This window comes from Tetrahymena thermophila (genome assembly GCF_000189635.1).
Source record: "Tetrahymena thermophila SB210 genomic scaffold scf_8254807, whole genome shotgun sequence".
Lineage (NCBI taxonomy): Eukaryota > Ciliophora > Oligohymenophorea > Hymenostomatida > Tetrahymenidae > Tetrahymena > Tetrahymena thermophila.
In genome coordinates, this window is record NW_002476563.1 from 155,032 (window position 1) to 182,786 (window position 27,755).

Consider the following 27,755-nt stretch of genomic DNA (forward strand, 5'->3'; position numbering starts at 1 on the left):
CAAAAAAACAAAGAAATAAATAAATAAATAATAAAGAGTGGTAGAAAAAGCTTACAAAAAGCATAGAGAGAGAGAAAATGAATGTTGAGTAGGCGTATTAAAAGGCGCCTGATAATCAAGAAAATGGTAGCAAAAGTAGTAGTAACTTATAGTAGCAATAGTTTGCATCACCTACTAAAAGCACTGCAGCAAGCACATTGGTTAGTGGAGGCGAGTAGAGGATCAAAGAAAACCCTTTTACTTTAGATACTGAATAATCTTCTACTACAAGCCCACAAAGAACTGCTTTTCAAGAGGAAAACATGAAAAGGTTTAGTTAAATAAATGTAAGCTAATTTAAAAAGAGTGAATAATTTGTATTCATAATTCATTAATTTAGATTGTAGATGCGATCAAGAAGAATCCTTAAAGGTTGAAGTGGCTTAAGGAATCCTTGAAGGATTTCTGCTTAATTAAGAAAAATATATATCTTTTTCGTAAGCGAAGAATGGTTTCTCATAAAGACATTATAGGATGCGATTGCAAGAGAGTAGCTCCAGAGAATATGTAATAATTTAATATAAATATTCATCCTTAGCTTAAATTTATTCAATCGCAGATTGGCAAATGCGCAAGTTTTTGCATTCTCAATCATCATTTAAAATTAATTTCTCAACTCATAAGAGCAGAAAGTTCAAATTCAGAAGCAGAAGATTTGGTAGATACAGAAGTATAAAGAGTTATTGCATAATAATTAAATTGAAAAAGTGAATTTTGATTATGTAATTTGAGACAATTTAGTGCGAATTGAAGCTAAGCATCAACCAAGACTTAAAAATCTGCAAATTTGAAACTGCGATACGAGAATTAATTACAAGTGAACAAATAAATGATGATTATGCAGATTGAATGAAAATAACAGCAAAAAGGAAAAATAAGATAAAGTTTATTAAAATTAATTTAAAATAAAAATAAAATTAGTTCAAAGATTCCATTATCAAAGCGTATGAATGGCATGATTAACTGTGGTGAAAATTGCTGGAATAGGGCAGTATGTACTGAATGTTGCGATTTATCATGTAGATGTGGTGAACTATGCCAAAATAGAAGATTTTAAAAACATCAAGATGCATGCGTTTATCCTGTACCTACTAGAGGAAAGGTAAGTTATCATAAATAGCAAATGTGCAATATAATGAATATAACAAAAAAACTATTGATTTAAAGCCAAATTTCACTCAATTTTAAAATATTGATAAAATTATTAAATTATTTTTCTTATTAATTTGATTTCGATCAATCTATTTATCTATCTATCCAATAATCGATGATATAAGTAAGAAACAATATTTCTTAGGATGAAAATTATTAAAAAATTTGTTAATTTAAAAAATAGCTTTTTCTGAATATAACTTTTGAAAATTCAAGAAAAATTGGGGCTGAATTGTAAAAAAATGCAAACAAATTATTATAAACTGCCTTGAAAATTTTGAAAAAATTTATAGAATAAGTGTATATAAAAAAACACGAATTAAAATATATTGGCCGATGAAGTCAAATTAATCTTATTTAATATATTATCTAAACAAAACATTATACAAAATCTTGTGTCTATTAAGATCAATAATTTTTGCGGAATTTTCCAATTTTTTTTTTTTTGCATACAAATTAAATTTTGTCATATTTTATTAGACTCAAATAAAATTTTAATTCATTTGTTTACTTATTTACATTTTATTAAATAAAAAGGGTTGGGGTCTTTGTGCAGGTTAGTTTATTCCTAAGGGAACATTTATCATTTAATACACAGGAGAAGTATTTGATATCAATTCTTCCGAGGGTATCAAAAGATGCAAAGATTACAGTGTAAATATTTAAGATTTGTTCAATAAAAGCAATAAAAAAATCATGATTATATGATGAAAAAAAAACAATTTATTCAAGTTAAAAACTTAATGGATTTTATATATAAAAAAGAGATCAACTTGCACTTATCTGATGAAAATAGATAGAAACGAAGTTATTGACCCTACTTATAAAGGAAATTTAGCTCGTTTTATAAACCACTCTTGCGACCCAAACTGCATTACATAGAAGTGGCATGTTTTGGGAGAAATCTGCATTGGTATTTTTTCTATTAAAGACATACAAGAAGACGAAGAACTTACATTTGATTATTAGTTTGATTCATTTAAAACTCCTTTAACTAAATGTTTATGTCAGGCTGCCAAATGCAAAGGATATTTAGGTAAATAATAAGCAAATGTTAAATAAAAACTCAAATTATTTAAGAAATTTAATTTATTTAATATTAATCTTGGTGCTTAAATTCAATTAAGAAAATATTCTAGCAAGTTACATTGAAATATTTCAAATTCTAGTTAAAGAAAGAAATTTTTGATAGCAATTTTGTTTACAAACCAAAATTTAAATTTGAAAATAAAAATTAAAAAAATAATTTTTGCAATAAAATAATATTTATATTTATTTTATAGGATACATTCCCACTGATTTTACTGTAGAAGAATGGGAAGAGAGATTAGATAATCTTCCTTGTAGCATTTGTGATGGAAATACTGAAGATGATGATGATAAGTTATTACTATGTGATAGATGTAATAATGGATTTCACATATTTTGCTTGAAACCTCCCTTAACAGAAATTCCAGAAGAGTAGTGGTTTTGCGCTGATTGTATAAACTAGATGAATAATGTCAATCATGAGAAAATAGCTTTAGAAAAGAAAGAGAGGCTCAAAAAGAAGAAAAGTAAAAATATTACTTTAGAATCAAATGATGAAGAAATATTTAAATATTCTGAATAATATGAGCAAGTAAGAACTATTCAATTACTTAGCAGAATGTGGCTTTATTATTTAATTATTTAATAAAAAGTTTTACAGCTTCATGAAGAATATAGAAAACTAAGCTATTGAGGAATTATATGATATTCACGATAGGGATGACGATGATGATTAAGTTTAATTGAAAATCAAAAGGCGCAAAGAGCTTCATTAGCAAGACAAAGAAGAGTAAAAGAGACTCGAAGAATAAAAGAAAAAAAAACAAAATAAGCATTAGGAAAAAACAGCATCTAAATAGTATTCAGAGGAAGAATTTTAGAGTAAGCAGAAAAAATTAAATGAAAAATTTTATGATTAATTTTATTTTTATCATTAAAAATAGAATAACTTAATGAGTAGTATAAAAAAGCTAAGATAAAAGTAGAATAATCAAAAAAGTCTTAACCTGCAGATTAAAATGCTAATGTTGCTGCAGTATCAAGTTAAAATTAATCATAGTAAGTGTAATCGAATCAATAGCAATAAGCTAGCCAAATGTTGGAGGAAGGTGAAGAGCCTGATATAGAGCATATTGATAAAGAGGAATATTTTTTAAATGAGGATGATGAAGATGAAGAGGAAGATTCATAAAACAGAAGCTTTGTCTTTAAATCTCCAAATCCAAAGAGAGTAAAAAAAAATTGAATTATAAAATATATTTAATACTTTTTTTTACTTAACAGATTTCATCAAGCTAGGATATATAAACTACTAATTAGAAGCAATTGAGTGTTGACAGAGTTTCACCTATGAAAAAGAATAAAGGTCCTAATGGAGAAATTTTTAAAAAAGTTGAACATTCTTATTAGGAATTTTTAACGACAAATCCTTCATTCTTATAAAAAATAAATATATTCAATGAAAATAATTTAGCTTTGAATGATGTTTCTAAGAAGTCTATCATATAATTAAATAAGCTTGAAATGCACCTCTTTCGTACTAATTTCACTTTGTTTGAGAAATTGGGAGTAAGGACATTTTGGGATCATAGCCAAAAAGTAGCCCATGACTTATTTATGAAAAATACAGAACTATCAATTTTGGGTAACGATTAGTAAATTGCTATCTTCACTGAAATAATTGACTCTATGCAGGAAGTAGTAAAGCAGATAAAAAATGAAATGGGTATTGTTGAAGCATATATCACCATTCCAGCTATCTACTTAAAGAGAATTATTGGTTTGAGCCATTCAAATATAAACAGAATGGAAAAATAGCACAATGTCACTATTTTCTATAATAAGCGCTTTATCACTGATGAGTGCTATACCATGGATTAGAAAGTGAGCCTTCTTGTAAAAGGTATCAAAGAAAACATCATTTCGTGCCACAAAGATATTTCAGAAAAGATAAACTCACTTGAAGTAAAGAATATTTTAATTTTTAATTAATGATCAATTTGATTATAAATTCTTTTAGGTTCATAGAGTATATTTGACTCCATGGGAAACAAAGAATGTGTTAAGTTCTCTCTAAATGCTGAAAAGGAAAAATCATAAATCTGAATTTCGTTTGCATAGGGAAAACCCCTTTAAAGATATAAACCATCCTTTCTTTTTCATCCAAGTAAAAGAAAAAGAGTTGACACTTATCGGTACCAGAGAGTATTTAAAATAATTAGTAGTGAGAGTTAAGATTAATTTCTTGATATAATTAGGGAGAATGAATAAACATAGTAGGAGATTCTTAACTTGATAAATTCTACAAATAAAGACAGAGAAGAGTTTTAGTGTTCACATTATTTGATTCCTCATCACTTAAAGAACTGCACAAACCAAATTAAGCAGTAAATAGAAAATAAAGTTCCAGGGTTGAAGGTATACTTGTTTGATCCAACTCACCCTCGTAAGAATATCACTCTGACTACTTGTGGGTTATAAGAATAGAGATCGAAAGCGAAATAAGTCATAGTTAAATATTTTGAGGAATAGTAAAATGAATAGAGATAATTTGTAATTTATACTTTTATATTTATATAAATGTTGTTAACTGTTAATCACTAACCTAACAAAATTTTACATATCAAATAGAAATTCGAAGTAGATAATTTCTAAGATTAAATGATGTACTAGATGACTAAATATCTATTCAAATACATGCAAAATAGCTTTCTTACTAATGACACTTCTTTTATGAAAAATTGGGATATAGTGTCTCCTTATATGTCTTATACATCGTTAGAATAAAATTGGTTTTGGAAAGCTATTAAGAAGCATGTCATGAACGACTACGATACCTAGCTCTATATTTGCTTTGTTGCAAAAAAGTTGGACTTGGTTTAAAGATTTGTTAATGAAAAAGAACAGGAAATGGCAAATTAAACGTAATATAAATACTTTTTTTTAAATATTTTTAATAATAAGATTTATTAGGAAAAATAAAAAATCTCATGGCGATAAATGGGGCAATAAGGATAAGAGTAATTCAAATTCAGACTCATCAGAAATGTCAGAAGAAGATAAAGTTGAAAATGAAGATGCAAATAAGAATAAAGTTCAGAATGATAAAATGGTAGATGAAAATACTACTCGTAAAAGCAGATCATCTTCATCTTCTTCCTCAAGTAGGAGTTCTTCTAGTGAATCTTCAGCTTAGTCTTTATCTCCCTATCAAAGAAATCCTAAAAATAACTTCTTGCATCAAGATGATGATTAAATATATCCATGCTTTGACTAGAATTTAAGTTAAGATGCTAAAGTTAAGAAAAACATTATCCTTTTGATTAAAATGATTCTCCATAAATTGATAAATAAGAATGTAGGAGTTCTTAAGAACTACCAGACAATCTACAATCGTAAATAGCTCCCTAACCACAATTTTTTCAGAGATTCATTTTCTGGAATTAACTTTAACGGTGGATCATATTATAATAGAGAAAGCTCAGAACCTGAGATTGGAGAATTACCTTTAGAAGATGGAAAAAAGTAATTAAAAAAAAAAGATAAAGGAAATTTTAATAATTTAATTTTTATAAATAAATAGAAGCAGATCACGTAGCAAGAGCAGAGGTAGAAGAAGAACGACAAATAATTTTAGCACAATACGCAGAGGCGGATTTTCTTCAATCCCACCAACTTAAACCTAATCTTCTAATTTCAGTGATGCTCCTCCTATTCAGCCATCAAGTTTAGCTCTCACTTCTGTGAATTCAGCAGCTACTCCAGGTAGTAATTGGTCAAGTGTACCAAATGTATCACTTGGAGCATCAAATTCTGCTGGAGCAGTTCCTGCAACCCAATCAATTTCAACAAGATTCTAAAAAAATACAAAATTTTCTTCAAGAGAAAGAAGTCTTGGCCGTTCAAACAATTTTAGCTCAAAACCAAAACATAGAAAGCAAGATAAAAGTAGTAATTCTGAGCGTAATTCTTCAAGCAACTCCTCTGCAGAAGAAAATTCTAGTTCATCATATTCTAGATCCTCTACATCTAGATCTTCATCATCTTCATCTTCAAAGAAAAATTCTAAATCTCAGTCGAAACCAAGAAGAGCAAATAAACCATCTAATTTCTCATCTGGGCCCGTAGTATCTAACTTAAAATAGGTTGGTTCAAGCTAGTTGATTCCTTCTACTTCACCTATTTTAGCACCTTCTAATTCCTTCAGTATAGCTAACGCGCCAATCAAAACTATAAGTCTGTCTAGCAACTTAGCCTAAAACATAGCTCAAACTTCGCAGCAATAATAATAGAATATCTAATAGCAATCTATGTAGCAGGTTATCTCTCCTATTTCTTAAAATAAAGAAACAAATTATTTATTATAGCAGTAGCAGTAGTAACAACAACCTTCTGCAGTAGCAGAGAGTTAAACATAAAATATTTCTCAGCAACAACCAAACTAACCAATTTCAAATCCTGTTTAATAAATTTGTAATAATCCAACAACTTAATCGATTATATAGAATTCACAAAATAAAATTATATAAACATAAAACAACTAATCTTCTGACACTCTTTCATAAAATTAGATTTAATAAACATAGTAAGCTTCATAATAAATTATCGCTAATAACACTATATTACCTGTAAAACTTTAATAATAACTATCTACGCCTTCTAACAACGCTTCTTCTAATTTTTTAATTAATTCTCAAATAACACCTATTTCAGCTTCAACCTCTCCTTTAATTACTCCAACATAAGTACTCTCAAGTAAATTTGACATAAAAACCATAAATCTAACACAAGCCTCTTCGTCTATCTCTTTACCTCAATCAAACACCATATCTACTGTGCAACCTTAAAAGTAAAGACTTTCAAAATGGGATATAAAATCAGACTTGAATAATAATTAACCATCTCAAGTTTCTCAACAAGCCCCAAATGCAATAACTTAAAATACTAGCTAAGCTAATTAAAACCTTCAATAAAATTAATCAAATACATTTATTTAAACATAATAATCAACTAATCCTTTATAGTCACAATAAACAGCTACAACTATACCACCTGTAGTTTCTTCTACTTCCTAAGCTCTTCTCACATAAACATAATAAAACATCATTCCTCAAGTTAATTAGGTCTAGGCTCCTCCACCTGTAAAAGTTAGTAAATTTTCTAGTAAGCCAGTAACTTAAAATGAAGCTAGTACTAGTTTACTAAACTAATTATAGTCTAATTAAATAGATAAGCAATAACCTTAATAATCATCATAATTATAGCAACAAAACTAGTAGTAATAGTAATTAATTGGAGATATTTAAAGTAAAATTGCATAGAATGCAATTAGTAACTTAAATATTACTTCCTAAAATTAGCAAAATGTATCTTCTTTAGCTCAGAAATCAATAATTCTTTAATAGTAATAAGATAATAATATGAATCCTGCTATCTCTTCTTAGCAAATTACAACTCAATAAGTCTAGTCAGTAAGCAAAGGATTCTCTTTACCAACAATTTAAAAGTAATAATCTTAAGAATAGAGCTTTAGTAAAGAAACAATTATTTTGAGCACAAAAGCTATGATTAATGAAATAAATTCTAAAAAATAAACTAATTTTTCAGAAAAAAACTCAATTCAAACAAATAGTGCAAATGCTTAAGACTAAAAGTAACAACAAATATCTTAAAATGAAATTAAATATTAAAATATTTTACAATAATCACAATAAAATGAAAGCTAAAGCATCAATAAAATATAAGAATCTATAGGTAATTCTAGCTAGATAATAAAATAATCAAAATAAGAAACAATTCTAAGTGTTGATAATAAAAATACATTCAATTCAGAATATAATTTAAACAAAAAGTAAGATAATCAGCATTCTTAAATAAATAATAATGATAAATCATAAATGGAAGAAGAAGGGGAAATAGAGGAAGAAAGTCTTCCTGTAAAGGAAATATAGCAAAAAACTTCAATAATTAATTAGTTTGATTAATAATAAGTTGATTCATAAAAGATTCACTCTAGTTCTCCACCATAAAAGTAGATTACTATGTCTCATCTACTAAGCTAATCTTAATAAAAGAAAAAAAATAACAAGACTATTTTGTCAATATTAGATGAAGATAAAACATCTTCTAGTGATGCAGATAGTTCTCCTCTGACAAGTGAATCTAATTTCGAAAGACCAGCAAACAGAAAATCGAAATTTAGAGATATGGAAAAAGAAGAAGGAGAGCAAGTACATGTAGAAGAGGGTGAAGAGGAAGGATTATAAACATCAAAAGTTGGCATTAACAGATAAAGCAAGCATATTAGTAAATTTAGTAAAGGATAAGTCAGTAAGAGCCAAAAAAAAACATCTTCATCTTAATCTAAAAATAAATTAAAAAAGAGAAGTAATAGCAGCAGTAAAAATGTAGTTACAAATACTTAAAAATCACGCTCTAAATTTGATAATTTTTCAGTCAAGGATGACTTAGATAATGATGAAGAGGAAGGTGAGGAGGAAATTGTTCCAAAGACTCGTTAAACAGTTTAAGATCAAAAAAAGTAGAACAATAGAGAATAGGGTGATGAAGAAGGAGAAGAAGGAATGTAATCAGAAAATGAAGAAGATGAGGAAGGAGAAGAATCTGATAAAAGTAACATCAAAAATAAGAAAAGAAATTACATTTAAAAACGTAACTCTGAATCTTCTAATTCATCTTCCAGTTCATATGATTACTAACGCAGAGGAGGCTTTGAATAGGTTGAAAACTATTATCATCCTATGAATTCACAACAATTCAAGTACTAAAAAGTGAATAATAAATATTTTAAGATGGGTAAAAATAGAAGAGGTAATTTATATTTATAATTAAATATTAAATTTATGTATTATAATTATATAAGGAATGGAGAGTATTGTATCTTAATCAGGAGGAGTTTCATAGCCGATGAATAGTGATGTAAGAATGAACAAATTTAGAAAGAAAAGTAGTGGTTTTAGTGATGCAGCCCCTTCTTAGATGAATGAAACACTCTAACAAGAAGGCGAATCATAAATTTCTTAAAAATAACTTTCTAATTTAGCAAACCTGAGTTAAAGTAACAAAAGCAGAAGTAGGTCATCAAGGGGAAGATCATAAACAAAAAAGAAAAATACTAAGGAACAAGGAAGCAATTATAAATAATAAGCCAGACGCCACAGTGGTGCAAGGAATAAAAAAGGCAAATTTACTTCTTCAAGTGGAAGCCGCTCAAATTCTTCATCCTCTTCGTCTTCTTCATCGTCACATTCATCTTCATCTTCTTCTAGCTCTTCTTCTACTCATAAATCCTAAAAGCAGCCTGTTAAAGAAAATAAGCCCACAGCGGTAAAAAAGGTAAGCAGATTCTCGTCAGCAATCCCACCAGAAAATAATTAGGAAGTATCTGAATCATCAAATAAAGAGCAGTTAAGAGTTGATACTTAGAGTTAAGAAAGAAAAAATAAAACCTAAAATACTTCAAAAGGTTTTAACATATCAAAAAAATAGGCTGAGGAAATCAAAGAGCAAATAACCGCTAAACCTCCAATAAAAAAAGCAAGTCTATTTAGCACTAAAGAGGAAATAGAAATGGAGAATAAATAAGAAATTTTTGTTAAATCTGAAAGAAAAACTTCTTTCAGTATTTAGAAAGATTTGAAAGAGGATTAATAAAAGCAAATGGTTGAACAAAAGTAAAATTAACACTAAAAATAATAAGAAGATGGGCAATTGAATATCTAAAATTAGTAACAATAAAATATACAGCAATAGCCCTAATAAAATGAATAAATGTTTAAAAAGGACATCATGTCTCTTATCATGGATATATAAAATAAAATCATGAAAGATGAAAATATACCAAAAGAAGAATTGCTTAAAACTTTAACTTCTCTTCAATTACAACTCATATCTGGTCCGACTCAAATTTAGACCTAACCTACTCAATAATCTTCTAATAAGCAACATCAGCAAGTTGAGAATACAAATTAATAAAAGTTAGAACAAAATAAAAACTAGCAATAGCAAATAAAATAATCTAACTTTTCTGAAGAAAAAAATGAAGTTTAAGAGGAAAAACAAGAACTTTAATAGAAATAAAGCAAAGATATTTCAAAGGGCAGTTTGGGATTTTCAAAAGGTAAAACAGAGAACTATGATCAAAAGGGTGAAGAAGATTTAAAGAAAGAAGAGGGTGAGGAAGGTGAAGATGAGGATGAAGGAGAACTTGACGAAAGTTCTTTGCTTAAACCATCAGATTATAAATCGAATAAAAGTCATAATTTGAAGAAAGAAAAAAATCACAGCAATCCTCGCTTAACAAAAAGTGATAGAAAGAAAAATAAAAATTCTAAATCAAGAAGCAAAGAAAAGAAGAAAGCTAATGTAGCTATTAAAAAATAAGTAATTGCTCATCATCACGGTGGTGGATAAAGACATTTAGTACCTTCTGGCTTGAATATGGGATAGTCTAACTTGCAAGGTGGATTAGTTATGACAAACCAAAGAATGCAGAGAGGCGTTATTGCTACTAGACCTAATTATCACATTTAGTCTTCTTCAGGATCTTCATCTCAGTCAGACTCTGAACCCTAGTAGCATTAGTCTAGTAATTTTTATTCTAGTTCAAGTAGCAGATCATAATTAAGGTATTACTAAAGTGAAGTAGATGATGAAGATGATGATAGTTCTCAATCATCTGCTAGCAAATAAAATTTATAGCTTAAAAAGTATGGAACTGCTAATTCTAATACTAACACAGGTGGTATCGATTACTAACACTTCCAATAGCTTATCAAAGGACGCAAAAGAGAAGCGGGATAAAGAATCAGCAAATTTTCAGAAAGAAAAAATAAATTTAAAAATGAAGAATAAAATAACTAAGATGATAGCAAAAATGTCAGCATCAGTAGTGAGCGCATATCCTTAGGGAATACAATAGTTGCTAACCAAACTGTAAATATAAGCTAATAATCGCCTACTTAATCAATTAAATCTTAGTCTAATGACAATAGTACAAATATTATAATTAATAATAATAATAACTTAGCTTCAAAAACTTCTACAAATGAATCTGGTCAGATTGTTTCTGATTCAGCGCCTACATTAAATAAATCTAATGAAAATATCTAGTTGAGTTAAGAAAAACAATAGCAACCTCACCATCACAGCTCTAAATTTAGCTCAATCCCTCCTTAAGAGGAGAAGGTTGTAAAGTAAGCAACTGCCTCAAGCACAATATAACCAGTAACCGTAGTTACTGCGTAGTAAACTTAATAGTAACAGAGCTCTAGCTAAGCCTTTTCTCAAATGAAGGTTGATCCCCTTTTGAACACTATTCAGCAGCTTAAACAGAAATCATCTCTCAAAAAAGAAACAAGTAGCATTGTGTAAAATATTTCTAAACCAAAAGTTGATTCCGATAAAGAAGCAGGAGAAGAAGACGATGAAGAGGAAGAAGGAGCTGCAAAGCTTGATGAGGGTGAAGCTAAAAGTGAATCAGAAGAGGGTATTGAGGAAGAAGGCGAAAGTGATTAAGAAAATAATGATAGCGAAGAAGAAGAAGGAGGCATTCCTTCAAGTAAAGATAAAAAGAAGAAGAAAAAGAAAGACTCATCAAGCAGTAGTAGATCTAGTTTTAGTCATAAAAAAAAGAAGACTAAAAAGACATCTAAAAATCACGCATCTAAATCTAAAAAAAATAAAACTCATAGAGATGACTCAAGTGATTCAGACTCTTCTTCTGGTTTTTATCATTCTAAATTCCATCACAGTGGTACAGGGACAGGGTCTTAGTCATTTTTCTCTTCAGAATAATATAACTTTGTTCAAGGAAACCGCTTTAGAAACAAAAATAGTCCACCTACTTAGAGATTTAGTGGACGACATGGTGCCTCTTCTTCAAACATACCACCTCCAACTACTAGATATTCAAATAATAAATTTTCATTTACAGGCTAATAATAAAATATGTCTATGCTATCTAATATCCCTTAAAAAGGTTTTAGTAACTTCTCAAGCCAACCATCAACTAATTCTTAAAGCGGAAGCTTAGCTATGGTTTCTTCACTCTAATCAGTATAAAGTTCAAGGGGAAGAGTAAACCATTGGAGCAGAGCAAATCCAGGAGATTCTCCGACATCTTCTAAGATCACCCATCATTAAGAATCTTCAAGAAAAAGATCAAGAAGCCATAAAAAGCATATTAAAAGCAGGTCTAAATCCCACTCAAGTAAAAAGTGAGTCTAAAATGAGAAAAGAAAAATAATTGAACCCAACTGGTTTTCTATTTTAATAACGTTAAACCAAATAAAATGCATTAAAACTAAATTAAAAGAAGAGTTGAACGTAGAATCATACATAGCAAAAGTATTTTAAAAGTAACTATGAATAGAAAATACTTCATTTCTTTCTTTTTGTTTGCTTAATTAGTAAGTTAGTTAGTTAGATACTTATCTACTTACTTAACAACTCTCAAAATATTTAAACTATTTTTTAGAAATTAAAAGAAATAAGCTTAACTTACTTTCAAACCAAAAATAAAATCCGATTAATTAACTTAAAGATTAAAATTTATTTCATAAATTAATCAGTTTTGTAGTTAAAAGATAATCAATTAATCTATCAATCATCTAATAATTCCTATATAAAATTATAGTTGATTCATTCATTCTAGCTTGATTTATACAAATTATTGCTCATTCATTCATTCTATTTGTTTAAACTTACAAATTTTTCTTATCTTTTCAATATATTTTTAAATTGAATTCATTTGTTATTTATAAATTAATTAATTAAGTAAATAAATAAATAAATAGCTCAATAATTAACTAACTTACTTCATTACATTTTTATATATTTCTTATTGTATTCTGTAATTAGTTATTTAATAAAGTGATACAAATTTTAATTCTTTCTTTCTATCAATTTTAGTTAAAATTATTAAAAATCAAAATAAAATTTAAAATTATCTCATAAATTTGATAATTATTTAATAAATAAATAAATTTTTTATAGAAATCTTCAATTTTTTTATTATGTTTGGCGAATATTCATTCAAAATTATTTAAAAATCTTTAATCAAAATACAATAAATATTGATAAATGTGTTGATTAAATAAAACTTTTGATTAATCTTTTTCTTGAAATTTATAATAAATATATTTTTTTTATTGATTTTAAGTAAAACAAATTTTATTAATAAAATATGTAAATTTGTTGATTTTTTTATTGTTTATTTTTTATTCAATTAAAAATTTTTTAAAAAAATACTAATTTAAAAGGGTTATGATAATTTTAATATAATTGACTGATTTACATTAGTTTTTACTCTAATAGGATTTATTCTTTAAAAAAACAGTTTTAAATTTGTAAAAACTCTATTTTAAATAATTTTGAAAAGTAAATAATACTCATTCATCTTTGAGGATTAATTTGTAGAAAGAAATCAAAATTAAAATTTTAGTAAATGATATTTACAAACAAAAATTTATCTAAACTTAAACTAAATAAGTTAATATTTGAATAATTAATTCAGCAGGCTTCATTTCACACATAAAAATACATTAATTTTAGATAAATTTTTATTGAAAGTTTTAAAGTTTATTTATTTGAAAATTAAAATAAATTAAGTAGCTTTTTTAAATTAAATATATAAATAATTAACAATTTAATATTTTTAAATGCTCTTTATTTCTACAATAAATTTTTAAATATTTCTATTAATTAAAATATCAATATTTTATTTCTAATCTCTCTTGAGACAACGAAGTTCTTTATGGGAAGAAATCTGTTATTTCTTTACTTATTGACTCTTTTACATATTTTTCTATACCATCACATTCGTCTAAAGGTTTGCTTTTAATATAGATGATATAATTTAAGTAATTATTTAAGTTATGTTCATATTTGATATGTTGCTCCCAATCTAAAGTTTTCGCTTCTAGATCTTCTACTGTGAGACTGCATATGAAGCATTTACGTTTTATATTTTTTTCATATTTCCTCTAAAAGTATCTGAATTGTGCATACGAGTCTATAATTTAACCAAGCATTAAATCCATAAACAGGAAATTTATTATAATCCAAAAGCTAATATCATAAAAGAATCTATCCCAGTAAACATTTGATGCTAATTATAATTAATTTAATTTATAAATATATAAAATAAAAAAATTGTTGTTTACAAACACCAGGAATTGTTAGTGCTTCGTTTATTCCTTGAGGATTTAATATGCCTTCCAGTAAACTAGTACTGAAGAAAAAGTAAAAATCTAATGTTGAAACGGCTGCGTTTACGGGTCCAAAACTCTCGGCCTTTTTAAAAATAATTTATTGTTTAATTTTATTTATTGCTAATTTAAATTTTACATCAGAGAAATGGTTTGGAAACACAATAGCTCCAATTAGAGAGTAAATAAATATAATTAAAAAGCAAAGGAGAGTCGTTTTTATGAGCTTATTTAAGTTTAACTTAGTTATTTTAATTATTTAAGTAAGATCCTCACTTAGCTTAACAATATCTATTAGAAGCACTGAGTAAATAACAATCTGGTCTAGTGCGACAATAGCAAGTATGAGATATATTAAATAATATATAAAATCAAAGTCAAAAATAAATGAAACTAATTTATGTCTTAAAATAGTTGAGATGATATTATTTCGGTAATTTTATTTCAATTCTATATATTTTTAATAAGTAACAACAGGATATCTCTCAATGGTTACAATTAGCATGTTCGCAAAGGTAAGAATTAAGTGTATTAACTTAAGAACTTAGAAAATCTTTTTTATTAAATTAAATTTTTTTCAGTTAAAAAAAGAAAAATAAAAATAATTTTTAATTACTACGTCCTGAGAAGTACTGAGAGAAGTACTACCATCAGGTTTTATTTGCATTTTAAATAGAAAAATTAAGTTGATAGCAACTATAAGCAAAAATATAAAGATATTCAAGGCATTCCTATATTCTACAGCTTGAATTATTAATGAATATTTTGATAAATTTTAGCAAAATCTCATCTCATGCTAAAAGTATTCACTGTACCTCATTAAGAGTTTTAAACGATTCTAAATTTTACAAATAAAAATAAATAAATAAATAAATAAATAAATAAATAAATAAAGGGAAAATTTTTATTCAAAAATATTGAAACTAATTTGATAAAAATTTAAAAATTAAAATTTAAAATTTAAATTTATTACTTTATCTGAAGAAATATTAAAATTAAGATTTAAAATTAAAAGTTTTTACTTTATCTGAATAATTAACGGCTTTTTGGATTAGATTTTTTCTGATGTTATGAGTTAAGTAAGAAGAAAGCAATGGTATTCTAAAGAAAAGTTTAGATATTTAATTTTCCTAAACTATTTCAACACTACCTACAAACTGTAAATAAAAGCTCAAGCTTTCAATTAAATATAATCTTTCTTTCTTGTAGTAGTTTATTTTACCACTAGGATTAACTTCTCTCTAAACTCCCATATCATGGACCAACTAGTCTTAGTAGAATGCATCTATTTCATCTTATTTGCTCTTTTTAATTTTAAAGAAAAAAACTTATTTTAGAAAAAATAATTTTTTTTTATTTTAAATTTACAGATTGATCGTCTTTTATTTCATTGTATATTAAATTATGTAAAGTTGTTGATTTTTTAGTAGATATTTTTTTAGCAGTTTTTTGGTTTTTGTAAAGCTTCTTTTAACCAAAAGACTGGGATAATTTATCAGAAACTTTTTAGACTGATTAGCTATTTTGTTGAGCAGCTTCAACACTTAGCCCAGAATGCAGTTTGGTTTATTCCATTTCTATTTTATTTCATAATTTTAAATTTATTTTTAGAATAAAATTATTCTTACCAAAAAAGTCTTCTTTTTTCTTCATTTCTAACAAAATTCCAAGTAAATTTGAACTTTCTTCCTGCATTCTCATTTTCATGTTCAAGTCCTCTTCGTTTACTTTGTCAAGGATAAGTTCAATTACTATGACAATGTTAAATGCCAACTTTATATTTAAATTACATATTTTCTAGAAGAAAAGAAATATTTTTTAAAAATTACTCTCATCACTAACTGGTCATGATAAGTAATGCACTTTTTATAGCAAACACTTGTGCTACAAGTAGTAGAGTTTTTATGAGTACATATCTATTCCTATTGGATTATTTCTAGTCTAGATTTTATTTTATAGTGGTAAACGAAATTCAATAATTTAATTAGCTTTTCTATATTCATGATTGTGATTAAACCAAGCAAAGATTTCTCATTGTTTGAACATACAATTATCGTAAGAAGTAAGTCTATACAGTTAGAAACAGTTTAGAGAATTCTTACATCTTTCAAATTTTCACTTTAAAGATCTAAATCAGATTCAGTTATAATAGCATTCAGTTGAACTAAGAAATGGCTATTGCTTAGAAGCAATTCTTTGTTCTTCGGTGAAGTTCCGTTGCAAAGATTTTTTAGGGTGGATATACATTAGTTTATAACGAGATAATATTTTAAATTCTATCCTTAAAATATGTTGCAGTTAATCCCTTAGCTGCTTTAATCAAAGGAATTAAAGTAAGAACACTTCAACTAGGTGAAATTAGTCATAAAGTAAAGAATCTCATTGAGTATATTCAAAGGGACATACGATTAACTGGAAATGATATTCTTTTATATATAATTTTTTTTAATTATTAAATTGATAAAATTTATTTGTATTTTACCTGAGTTCTAAAGAAATTTTAGAATTCTTCGTTGCATAGTTCACATGAGTTTTGGATAACTTTGAGAACTTAGAGCACTATCTCTTCTTAATTCTAAAGATCTTTTTTCTTTTCTTGGTATAAAATATAGTGCTAAGCGTCCTAATTTGAAAGATTCTCTATAGCTTGTAAATAATTAGAGAAGCTCTGCTTTATAAAGCTCAAGAAATTCCTTGTTATTTTAATATTACTCGGTTTTTTCAAAATAGCCAGAATTTATGCATGAGAGTTTTTCAAATTAAGATGATAAAGTCCATTAATAATTTCCATACAATCTAAAAGAATAGAAACATTTTACTCCCTTTTACTAAGATATTATTTAACTTAGCAAGAAAATCTATTGTGAAGGTTTTCCATATTATTAAACGCATCCTACTGTTATTGTTACATGCTTGCTGTCTGGGCTTGCTGTTAAAAGATGCTTTGGAAAGTATTTTTATTTTAGTTTGCAGCTTATTACTATTATTCAATATGAATATCTGAAATTGTTTGTAGTATCTAATAGTAGAGTTTCTGATTCCAAATTAAGTTTTAAGATATTTTTATATAAACTTATGGGTTTGTTTATTTTTTTTACTCCTTACTTTACTTGGATTAAAGGCCTATTTATTCTTTTTAAAAAAATATTTTCCATTAACTTTTTAAATAATATTTTTAAAAAAGTTTACCTAATGCGTTTGCTAAGGTTGTAGTTGATTATTTTTAAGAATTTTATATTTATTACACACTTTTGCTCTATTGTATTCCTAAATCTTTAATAAAGTATTAAAGAATTCTAAAATAGTGAGAGTCTTTCTTTTTTAAAATGCTCACAAATTGCTCAAAGTATAACTTTATCTTCCTTCCTTAATCTGTATCGTTGCTTTATAAAATCTCGTTCATAATTTTTTAAGCAAATAGTTTGAAAGGTTTTTCTTTGCAGTTTTCTTCACTAATTCTTTCAAAAATACTTGTGTATTTTTTAAGAGACTAGAGTTGCTAAAAACTTTTTTCGTTTTCTGTTAATTAGATGAGTTCATTTTTCTATTTCTACAACTTTATTTATAAAATCTTTTAATTCAATTAAAATGACTTATTTTAATTTACTTTAACATAGACACTCTTGTTTTTTTCAACATATCTGCTGAGTTTTTTCAAAAATACTTATTTGTCCATTTTTTAAGCTTGGTTGTTGCTTTTTGAGGCCTATTACATTCCAATATTTGTTTAAATCCCTTCTTTTTGAGCTCCTAGCTGAATCATTTTATCTTTAACTTCTTAGAAAGGGTAAATATTTATAAATGCATTAAAAAAGTAGTAAATATCGTCATAATCAATGTATGTTTGGTCATTTATTCCAAATATTTCTACAGACTTCATCAAATTCACAAATTTAGCAATAAATTCTTATTCATTAATCAAGAACGGATTTGGCTAAAGTTAGACTTCATTTTCAATTTAATTAATAAATCTTAATTCCTCTTTTAAAAACTCTTCATTCTAATCCAAAGGATTATAATTTGAATCAAAAATCCTATTATTAAATAATTTAGTTAATACCAAAAAAATAAATAAAATTCATAAATTTTGAAATTTATGTTTAGAATTAATCTGAAAATAATTTCCTAAAAGCCAAATTTGTTTTTATATAATTTGATTAACTAATTTTTTATTTATTTTTTACTGTAATAATCTGATTGATAATATTTTAAAAGAAATTAACTGTTTTTATTTTAGAAACATATTAACTTAATTATCCTATTTTATTCAATAATTTCATTTTTTTGTAAATATTTATTGAATATCATTTGAATTAATTATCTGATTGGTAATATTTTTAAAAGAAATTAACTGTTTTTATCTTAGAAGCATATTATTCTATGTAAAATTTTTATTTAATTGTCCTATTTTATTCAATAAATTCACTTTTTTGTAAATATTTATTGAATATCATTAATAATCTGACTGGTAATATTTTAAAAAGAATTAACAGTTTTTATTTTAGAAATATTTTATTTTTTGAAAGATTTTCTTTCATTAAATTTTCCAATTTTATTCAACCAAAAAATTGATTTTTTGTGTAAATTAGCTAATTAGTTTTTATTATTTTTATTTTTTAAATGCAGTTATTTATTTTTTGATTTTTTTGAAAATCTATCATTTAAATTAAAAAAATTTACTCATAAACTTAGTGAATGGTAATGTATTTTAAAAGTATCAAGTTTCTTAACTTTTCTAAGAATAAGAAGTATGTTATTATAGAATTTTTCAATTCTTCTTTAGAAGCTTTATTTTTTTAAGTATGAACTACGCTTGCAACTTAAGAAGAAACTACCTTGTCGTTGGTAAAATTAATCGCTTCCTTTGGAGCATCTTTAATTTATTATTCAAGCAATTAATATTTTTCAAACAAATTTTTATGTTTTTCTAATTATTCATTTATTTGATTCAGCTTAGCTTATCCAAAACTCTTGACATAAGTATCTAAATCTTCTGTTCTTGTTTCTTTTAACTTTTTTTCAAGACTAATGCTTGGGAGATTTTAACTCTGATGCTTGAAATTGCTCATATTTGTTCTATGTTTCTTCGTTGAGCATAAAATGATGCACTCAGAAAACATGTATGTAATTTCAGTAAGATCTATCTAGAATTTATTTTATATTTTCTTCAAAATGAACCTGATATTCTCGCACATAATTTTAATCTAAATCATAAAAATTTATAAATAAGAACAAAATTATTTTGATTTTTAACATACAGATAGAAGGTGATCGGTGAGGTTTTCTTCATCAGTGCTACCTCTTTTATTTTCTTAGGATGTTTCAAATGCCAGCCATTTTCTTTTGTCAATTTCTCTATAAATATCTAATAAAATTTGCAAAAGTCCATCTTTTGAAAAATTCCAATTGCTTCCTGAATACAAATAATCCCAGTATTCCTTTGGAGATGCTATTATATCTATATTTGCATCCTTTAAAATTATTAATTTATTAATTAATTTTATTAGAAATATTTACTTCTTTGTTGTTACTAGACTTCCTAATTAGTACTTACTTCTGCTCGCTTTAAACTGACTTTTCTTCTATTAAATCTTTAATAAATTCCCTCAGCTTTTGTTAAAGTTTTACTCCTTTTTCTTTGTTATCTTCAAAAAGATATTTATTATTAGGATCAACTAATCCCTCTATGTATCTCGAGAATTAGGAAAGGTCTTTTAGCACTACATTTTAGAGCAGCTCATTCATTTCAACAAGAGCGAAGCCGTTATTTTAATCCTCATATTGCTGTATGTAACTTTTATGAATAAAATATTTATTTATTATTTTTTATTGAGCGATATTTTGTTTTACATCTAAAACAGAATTTTAAAAACTTCTTTTTTAATGATGAAGGGACTTTAAGCGCTTAAAAGAAGTTATTTCAAATCTTCATAAACTAAAATTCTTTAGCATTAGATTATTCCAAGTTAGTTGTTTTCTGAAAGTGCACTCATTAATTTCATGATACTTTTATATAAATAAATATCTTGTTTAACTTTTTATCCTTCTTTAAAGTGCTTTAAGAAATCGCTTGGAGTTTTGTGCTAATCCAGGAAAGGCTAAATGATATTCAACTAAATTTTAATTTATATTGAACATTTAAATAATGATTAAATGTAATTAATTTAATTACTTGCAAGATTAAATTTAAGATTTTTGACTAATTTTCTGGGATTAAAATGCCTTCTCTTTTAATTTTTTTCTAGAATTAAATGGTATCTTAAATAACTTAAAATTTTGGAGTATCTATTTTTTTAAGAAAAGCTAGAAGCATCTCAAAAATGTGTGTCTATCCTACTTTAGTTATGCCTGGAGATGTCAGTTTCTAGAATATTGCTTACAGATAAGGCTTAAACTCAAGCTCACTTTAACACACTGACTATAGAGTTAAGCCTATTAACTTTTATGCTTTAACATTGTAATTTATTAGATTTAGCAAATCATCAAATCTTGGGAGAATTTCTTTCTTATTTATATGATTATCCTGACAAAATATAATCAAAAAGCTTATAACGCATTCAAACATATTATGATAAACTTTTTCATCAGAAGGCAGCTAATTATTTTGTAAGTAAATTGAAATAGTATTTGACTTTTAAATAAAATTACATTTAGAAGATTGGCTATAGATTTGTGCACTCGTACATTTCTTAAAATATTTTGCATTTTATTCAGCAGCACGGCGTTAGAGTTGTTTCTTTTATTTTTGAATTCTCCTACGATCTTATCAACCAAATTGTTTATTTGTAGGATATTCTCAGCAGACGAATTTTCATTCTTTAAAGCCTTCGCTTTGTTAAATTCGTCAAAAAGTAGATTATTTACTTGTATTTCTAGTTTAATTGGTGAAACTATCTAATTTTCTGAATGATTGCTATCAAGTTGCTTGTATAAACTTAATTCGTCTTCTCCATCAATTAGCTCAACATGTTGAATCTCCTCACAAAAGAATTTAGCATGGTTCATAGCTATTTACATTGTCTCTGCCACGTGATCATATGCAAGACTTATATTAGATTTCTCTAAAATTCAAAAAAATAAATTAATAAATAAAATAGCAAATAAATTGGCTTTCTTTTGTCTTAATATACTGATTGAGTGATTGTTGATGAATATTTATTAATATGTTCACTCAAATTCTTTTACATTTGATTAAAAAATAAATAAAATATATTTTTTTATCATCAAAGCTAGTTTTATATTATACAATGTCCTTTAAATATTTTAGAATTTCAAAATTACCTTTGCTTAAAAGGAAGGTCAACATCATATTTTCTATTTTGTTTGCTAAAGAATCATCATCTAAGTTATCTTTTTTGTCTCCTTCATTCTTATCTGCATTGAACTAGCTGATCATATTATTATTGCTATTATTGGCATTTAGACTATTGCTATTGTTTCTACCATAAGGATTAAAAGCTGAGTCTTTAATAGATTATGATTGACCTTCATTTTGTTATATAAAATTCAAGAAATCCACTCTACGCTTTTTATTTTCTTTGAGAGGTACATTGATTTACTTTTATACTATTGTAAAATCTTAGATAATTTGTTAGAAATCTTCTTGGAGCTCTCTAAATTTCTTTCTACTCTTTTGACTTGTGTACTCTTAATAAAACTACTTTAGCAATTAATTAATTTAAAGATTTTATTTTATTTTTAAATAAAGTCTGATTAAATTGGAAACTTCAATAATTATAGCTTCTAATTCCTAATCTAAGTCTCCATAATTCTAAATCTTATTGAAAAATTTCTTAAGCCAGTGCTCTTACTAGAAAATGCTCTTAAATTTACTGAAATTAATAAAAGCATTTAATATTTAAATTGCTTAATTCACAATTTAATCTATTTTTTCAGTTGTGAGTTAGCCTAAATCCATAGCGATTCTTGTGACCTACAAAACTACTAAGACGAATCTAAGCAGAATTTTTGCATTTTATTATTTTTCTTGCTGTTACTCTAAGGCTTTTTTTAAATATTCATTTAAGTCTATTTATTTTGCTTAAGTTGTATTTTACTTAAATTGTTGAACTAATATTTGTTTAAGGCTTGAATTTCTAATTCAGGCATTCCCCTTTCCCAAAATTCTTCTAAAATAGGCAAAATATTCTAATCAAAATTTTAAGTGCTCTTTATTACATCACTTTAATCTGAAAGCTACTTGAAAATCTCAGCAGTCTTTCTTGATAAAAAGCGCTTTTCTATATCCTTCCATATGTAACTATTTAATATTAACAATAATAAAAATTGATTTTAGAAAAATTTAGTTTACCTTCTGTTTTAAGATTTTTCTAAAGTCAAGAAAGGTTCATCGTCAAGGAATATTACCTCATAAATCTGAAAATAGCTTGTTCTTATGCTTATATTAATATCAGTCGACTTGAGTGCATTAAAAATGTGAGTTTCATTTATTCCTAATGTATTCTTAATCTATGTTAGAGATTTTTTATTTCTGCCATTACATAAATTTGCTAATAAAGTTAGAACAGAAGACACATAATTTAAATATGGAGCGATACTCTTATTCTTTTCTGCGTCTTTACTCATTTTTTCAAGCGAAAAAGCCATTTTATCTCTTTTATTTATTTCTACTCCAATATTATTCAAAGGAGCATTACTATTTATGAATTCGTTCAAAGGAGTTTCATGATAAAACGAGATATATGTCCCATTGGTAAAATCTTAATGAAATTAAATGATTGCCTTACTCTAACCACCTTTTCCCTTAGAGAATAGTTCTGTTGAGCATTTGTTTTAGTAGCTATTGAAATACAAAACCTTATTTTTAGAAATAAAATTTAAATAGAAATTACATTTAAAGTGGTTTTTGTTAAGGATCAATCATTGCTAATGAAATAAAATCAATGTAAAAAGTTTAATCTAAGATGTTTGATTTGCTTTCGTCTAAAGGTTCAAGCAATTTAACCCACTCAACTATTTCATCACCTTAAGCACCTTCTCCTTTGAGATTAAATAAATTTTTGATTGCTTCTTTAAGCAACGATCCAACTTCTTTTGGATAGTAACGAAGTTGACCTGAAAAAAAATCATCATTCTCAAAAATATAAGATGACCAATTAGCATTCTACTTCGATCCTAAATATAGGATGTTGAAGATTTTAACAGGTAACTGACATAAGTGTTTATTTACTATATATTGTGGTGATTTCTCATTTATTTTATAACCTACACTTCTATTCATTTTTATTAATTTAGATTTATCTTTTTAACCTTGCTAACTCCTATTTCCATGGGACATAACATCAATTAATTTAACAATAAGTATAAGCAACTCTAGTACTTTTTATTCTCTTAAAAATTATTATTTCATCTAAAAAACTTAAAGAGAATCAACTGATTCTTTCATTAATAATATCTCTAACTCATTGAGAGCTCTAAGTACGTATTGGTATTCAGACTCTAATTTTTTTTATTAGTGTACTGCCTCTTGATAAGAGTACACAGTTTCTTCATTGCCCTTTAAAAATATAAGATTTATTTAATTCAATTTCACCCCAAAATATTATTGAGTAATTAGTATTTTTGCAAATCTATTAAAAAATTTTACCTTTAATTTGTCATTTATTGCAAAGCACTGAAGAAAATAATGAAACTGTAGCAAGGTATTGTATATTTACAAGCTTTATTCTAAAAAATCTACAACTTTTTTGTCAGTAGTTGTAAAGGCATGCAAGTAAGGCAGACTTACTCCTGAAATTTTAGGTTGTAAGCTCAAAGTAATTTTACCTTTCTCAGGGTTGGAAGCAACATGAATATATTTTCTTTCTTAATTGTATATTTTGAAAGTATCTTACAAGTAAATTTTCTTTTTTTCGTTGTTTGTTTTATCTTTTTTAACATAAAAATAGCAATCCTAATCTTTTCCATTCCAAATTAACGAAAATTTCGTAGGCATTCCTTTATCACGAGAAAGAAAGAGTCTAATTTAGATATTCAAAATTAAAAACTAAATTAATAAAATCTTAATTTTTTTAATTAATTTACCCTGTTGCTAAATTTTTCAACCTGAAGCATTCCTCGCTATATAGGTCACCTATTGATCATTAATATAAAATGCAATGAGATATAAGATGTTTTTAATTTATATTTACCTCCAGTGAAGTGATCTTTGCGTTGTATTTCCCAAAATGAATATGATGAATTAGTATTTTCAGAATCATATATAGCTTCAAAATTTTCAGGAGAAGAAACTTTATTTTAATCTAAAAACCTAAGTGTGAATATTTAATCACTTAGACCAGAATATACTTCATCATGGCTGTGTTGGATTCTACAATTTTTGGTCAAAATAAATCTTGAGAGCTTTTTCTCAGAAACACTCAAAAAAGCTCCTGAGTCGAGATGTTAAATTTTTATAATATCTCCAGTTTTAAAGGCAATTCCTTCTTCTGCTTGGTCTTTCGTTTATTCTAATGATTCTCTACTAATATAGCATTTTACCTATACAAATAAAGATTATAATACTAAATAATAAAAATAAATATACTTTAAATTTTGTTTGTTCTTCACTAGCATTTATATGTATCCTATTTTATTATCTACCTCTGAAAGGACTAGGCTGAATCGATACATTATTTTATAAGAAACCAATATTACCTTGCTGAGGATCCTAATTTTTATAATTAACATGTTTATTATTAAAATTCTATAAAATGTTTTGTTTAATAAATTTTATTAATTTCTATATAAAAATATCTAAGTATTATTCAATTAAATTACCTAATAATTAAATAACAATAAAGATTCTAAAAATTTTAAAATTACTTAATAACTAATTTGGAATTATTTTAAAAATTTGCAAAAATATTGCAAATGCAAATGCAAAATATTGTTAAATCGCAGCAAAAAATAAAGTATATCGATTTTTGAATAGCAATCAAATTTAACTAATTCAAGTTTATGTAGAACTTCAATAAGTTTATATAAAAAAATTGAACGATAAGGTAATCTTCATGCTTTTTTTGTATTTAAATATCAAAGTTTATCATCATAATTTATAGATTATTAATAAAAATTAAGGTTTTTATTATTAAAGAATAAAAAATGTTCTTAAAATTCATTTATTTTCTTAAATTTATATTTTCCATTTGAAAATATTAAAAAATTAATTTTATCTTTAAAAATTTTTAAAAATTTAATTATTACTTTTATCATTTTATTGGTAAGAGAAACATTGAGGAAAAATTAACTATTTTTTATTTCTTGAATATTGATTACATCAGAATCAAATATTTTATCTCCAACCCTACGGCTATAATCATTTGGGAGCATTCTGAATATAGAAAATTAGTTAGGGAATTTCTCTAAAGTACATTAGATGCATCCATTTTTTTTTGCTGGTTTCTATGGGTTAAATGTTAAAAACATTTTAGAATATTAATGATAAAGCATAACTTATTTTCCATAGACGAGTAAATCTCCATCATCTTCATGGGTATCGTTTTTAACGTTAAGCTACTATTCAAACATTTAGAGCTTTTTATTTCTTTGAAAATTATTTTCATCTTAGTTACTTAATTCCAGAGACAATAAGCTCTAACGTTAGACTTTCTTTTATACTGCATTATATTGATTATGTTTTTTGATTTCTAAAGCTTATCTTGGGTTAAGAACTTAAAAAAGGCATCTCCTAAAATTAGCAATAGGGTTATCAAGAGATTCAACTTATTCACTAATGCATTCAAGCTAATTCCTTGTATTTGTTATTACTAAAAAGCTTTTTAATTCCTCACTGTTAGTCTATTTTATTAAAAATATTCTTTAAATTAAAATAGAGCAATAATTTTTTGAGAAAATCTAATTTTAAAAGAAGGTTTGCATATTTAATTATGTAATGCTTTTACATTTTTTTCCTTTCTAATTCTATTTTTAAGTTGAATTTTCAAGTTTTGGTTAAATTTCAAAAATTTTAATCATTATAGTATTCAAAGAAACTAATAAATTAATTATTCAGTGTTCTTTTTTATTTAAATATATTTGTATCTATTTATATTAGTTTTTTGCAAAATATTAAATAAAATTACACTATATTACCTCTTTCTTGCTTTCATGCTTAAATTTTAAATATACTATGTCATTGAATTGCAGGGTTTTAAATGCTTTTTCAGTTGATTACAGCTCCTTTATTTCTTAATTATTGTAGTTGTTAACAAAAATGTTAGGAGATTGCTGTGATTATACACTGTCTAAATTGAGCTAGCGAAATTTTGATAAAGATTTCGTTATATTTTTTTAGTTTTCTACAACCTGTATAACTTCAGGTGGTTCGTCTATTATTTAATCCATCATATCTGATTATTACTCATTTATATAGTTTTAAATCAGCTATGGTTATATGCTTGATAATTTACTGGTTTTGTATGAAAATTATGATTAAATGTTTTAAGGTGATTTCGTTTCCGTATTTCCTAAGCCTCTAGGCGTTTTTATTTAATCAGATATGTTTTTGCTATCATTATATACTTCTTCCTTAATTGTGGATTGAATTTTTTAGGTCTATAATTCATTTTCTTCTTACTTATTTTCCTCATATTAATCCTATCCACTAAATAGAGATTTAACATAATACCGCTTTAAAAGATAGTCTAATTGCTTAAACCCACTCTCGATTTAAGTCCTGTACATCCAACCTATACTTTGACTTGTTTCGTCCATCTTTCCAACTTATATACAATAAAATAAACTTGTTTGATCTTCTTGTTGAAGGAATTTAAAATTTATAAGAGCTAATCAATCTATTTCCTACTTATGTTTAGGTAGGAGAATGTAATATTTATATATTATTTAGAGTAAAATAGAGAATCTATATTAATTAATTCATTTATTTATTTTTTGCATGTTTTTTGAAAATATCTAATTTTAAAATTGATTAACAAATAGTTATAATACGCAAACGTCTTCCATTAAATCATAAAAATCAAATTTAATTAATTTATTTTAAACTACTCTATTTTAAAATAATTGGTTTTATAAATGATAATATGTAACTTCTTCTAAATCTAAGAAATTAATTTATTAGCAAATAATTTCTCAAATTAAATAAATTTGTTTATTGAATACATAATTGTATCATTTGATTTTCACAAATATTATAAAGACATTTAAATAAATCAAATTACTTCAATAAAACTAAAGAAAAAACCTTTTCTTTTTTAATTTAATATTTTAATATTAAATAGTTTTAATATGCAAAGTATTCATAAATTAACTAATTAGGATTATATTTATTTGGAGTTATGAACTAAT

General features: G+C 25.6%; 2 protein-coding genes across 2 annotated transcripts; one reads left to right on the plus strand and one right to left on the minus strand. All coding sequences in view use genetic code 6, as the record gives it.

Annotated features, from left to right (window-relative positions):
* Nucleotides 1–77: 77 nt before the first annotated feature.
* On the plus strand, nt 78–12,462 carry TTHERM_00538850 (SET domain protein; the record flags this gene model as incomplete). Its single annotated transcript, XM_001007909.2, has 15 exons — nt 78–326; nt 380–546; nt 961–1,141; nt 1,729–1,845; nt 1,957–2,227; nt 2,475–2,812; nt 2,874–3,102; nt 3,165–3,451; nt 3,505–4,185; nt 4,241–4,425; nt 4,479–4,773; nt 4,852–5,144; nt 5,194–5,745; nt 5,804–9,051; nt 9,104–12,462. 15 exons carry the CDS (start codon nt 78–80, stop codon nt 12,460–12,462), a joined length of 10,452 nt encoding a protein of 3,483 aa, XP_001007909.2.
* A 1,490-nt stretch (nt 12,463–13,952) lies between these two features.
* On the minus strand, nt 13,953–27,164 carry TTHERM_00538860 (MIR domain protein; the record flags this gene model as incomplete). Its single annotated transcript, XM_001007910.2, has 27 exons — nt 13,953–14,350; nt 14,406–14,535; nt 14,590–15,003; nt 15,067–15,288; nt 15,473–15,754; nt 15,819–16,027; nt 16,079–16,223; nt 16,280–16,876; nt 16,933–17,582; nt 17,640–18,006; nt 18,058–18,484; nt 19,131–19,654; nt 19,709–19,921; nt 19,968–20,244; nt 20,301–20,563; nt 20,623–21,045; nt 21,099–21,511; nt 21,732–22,454; nt 22,508–22,710; nt 22,762–23,250; nt 23,303–23,967; nt 24,058–24,430; nt 24,495–24,543; nt 24,602–24,950; nt 24,997–25,119; nt 25,656–26,249; nt 26,544–27,164. 27 exons carry the CDS (start codon nt 27,162–27,164, stop codon nt 13,953–13,955), a joined length of 10,143 nt encoding a protein of 3,380 aa, XP_001007910.2.
* Between the last annotated feature and the right edge of the window lie 591 nt (nt 27,165–27,755).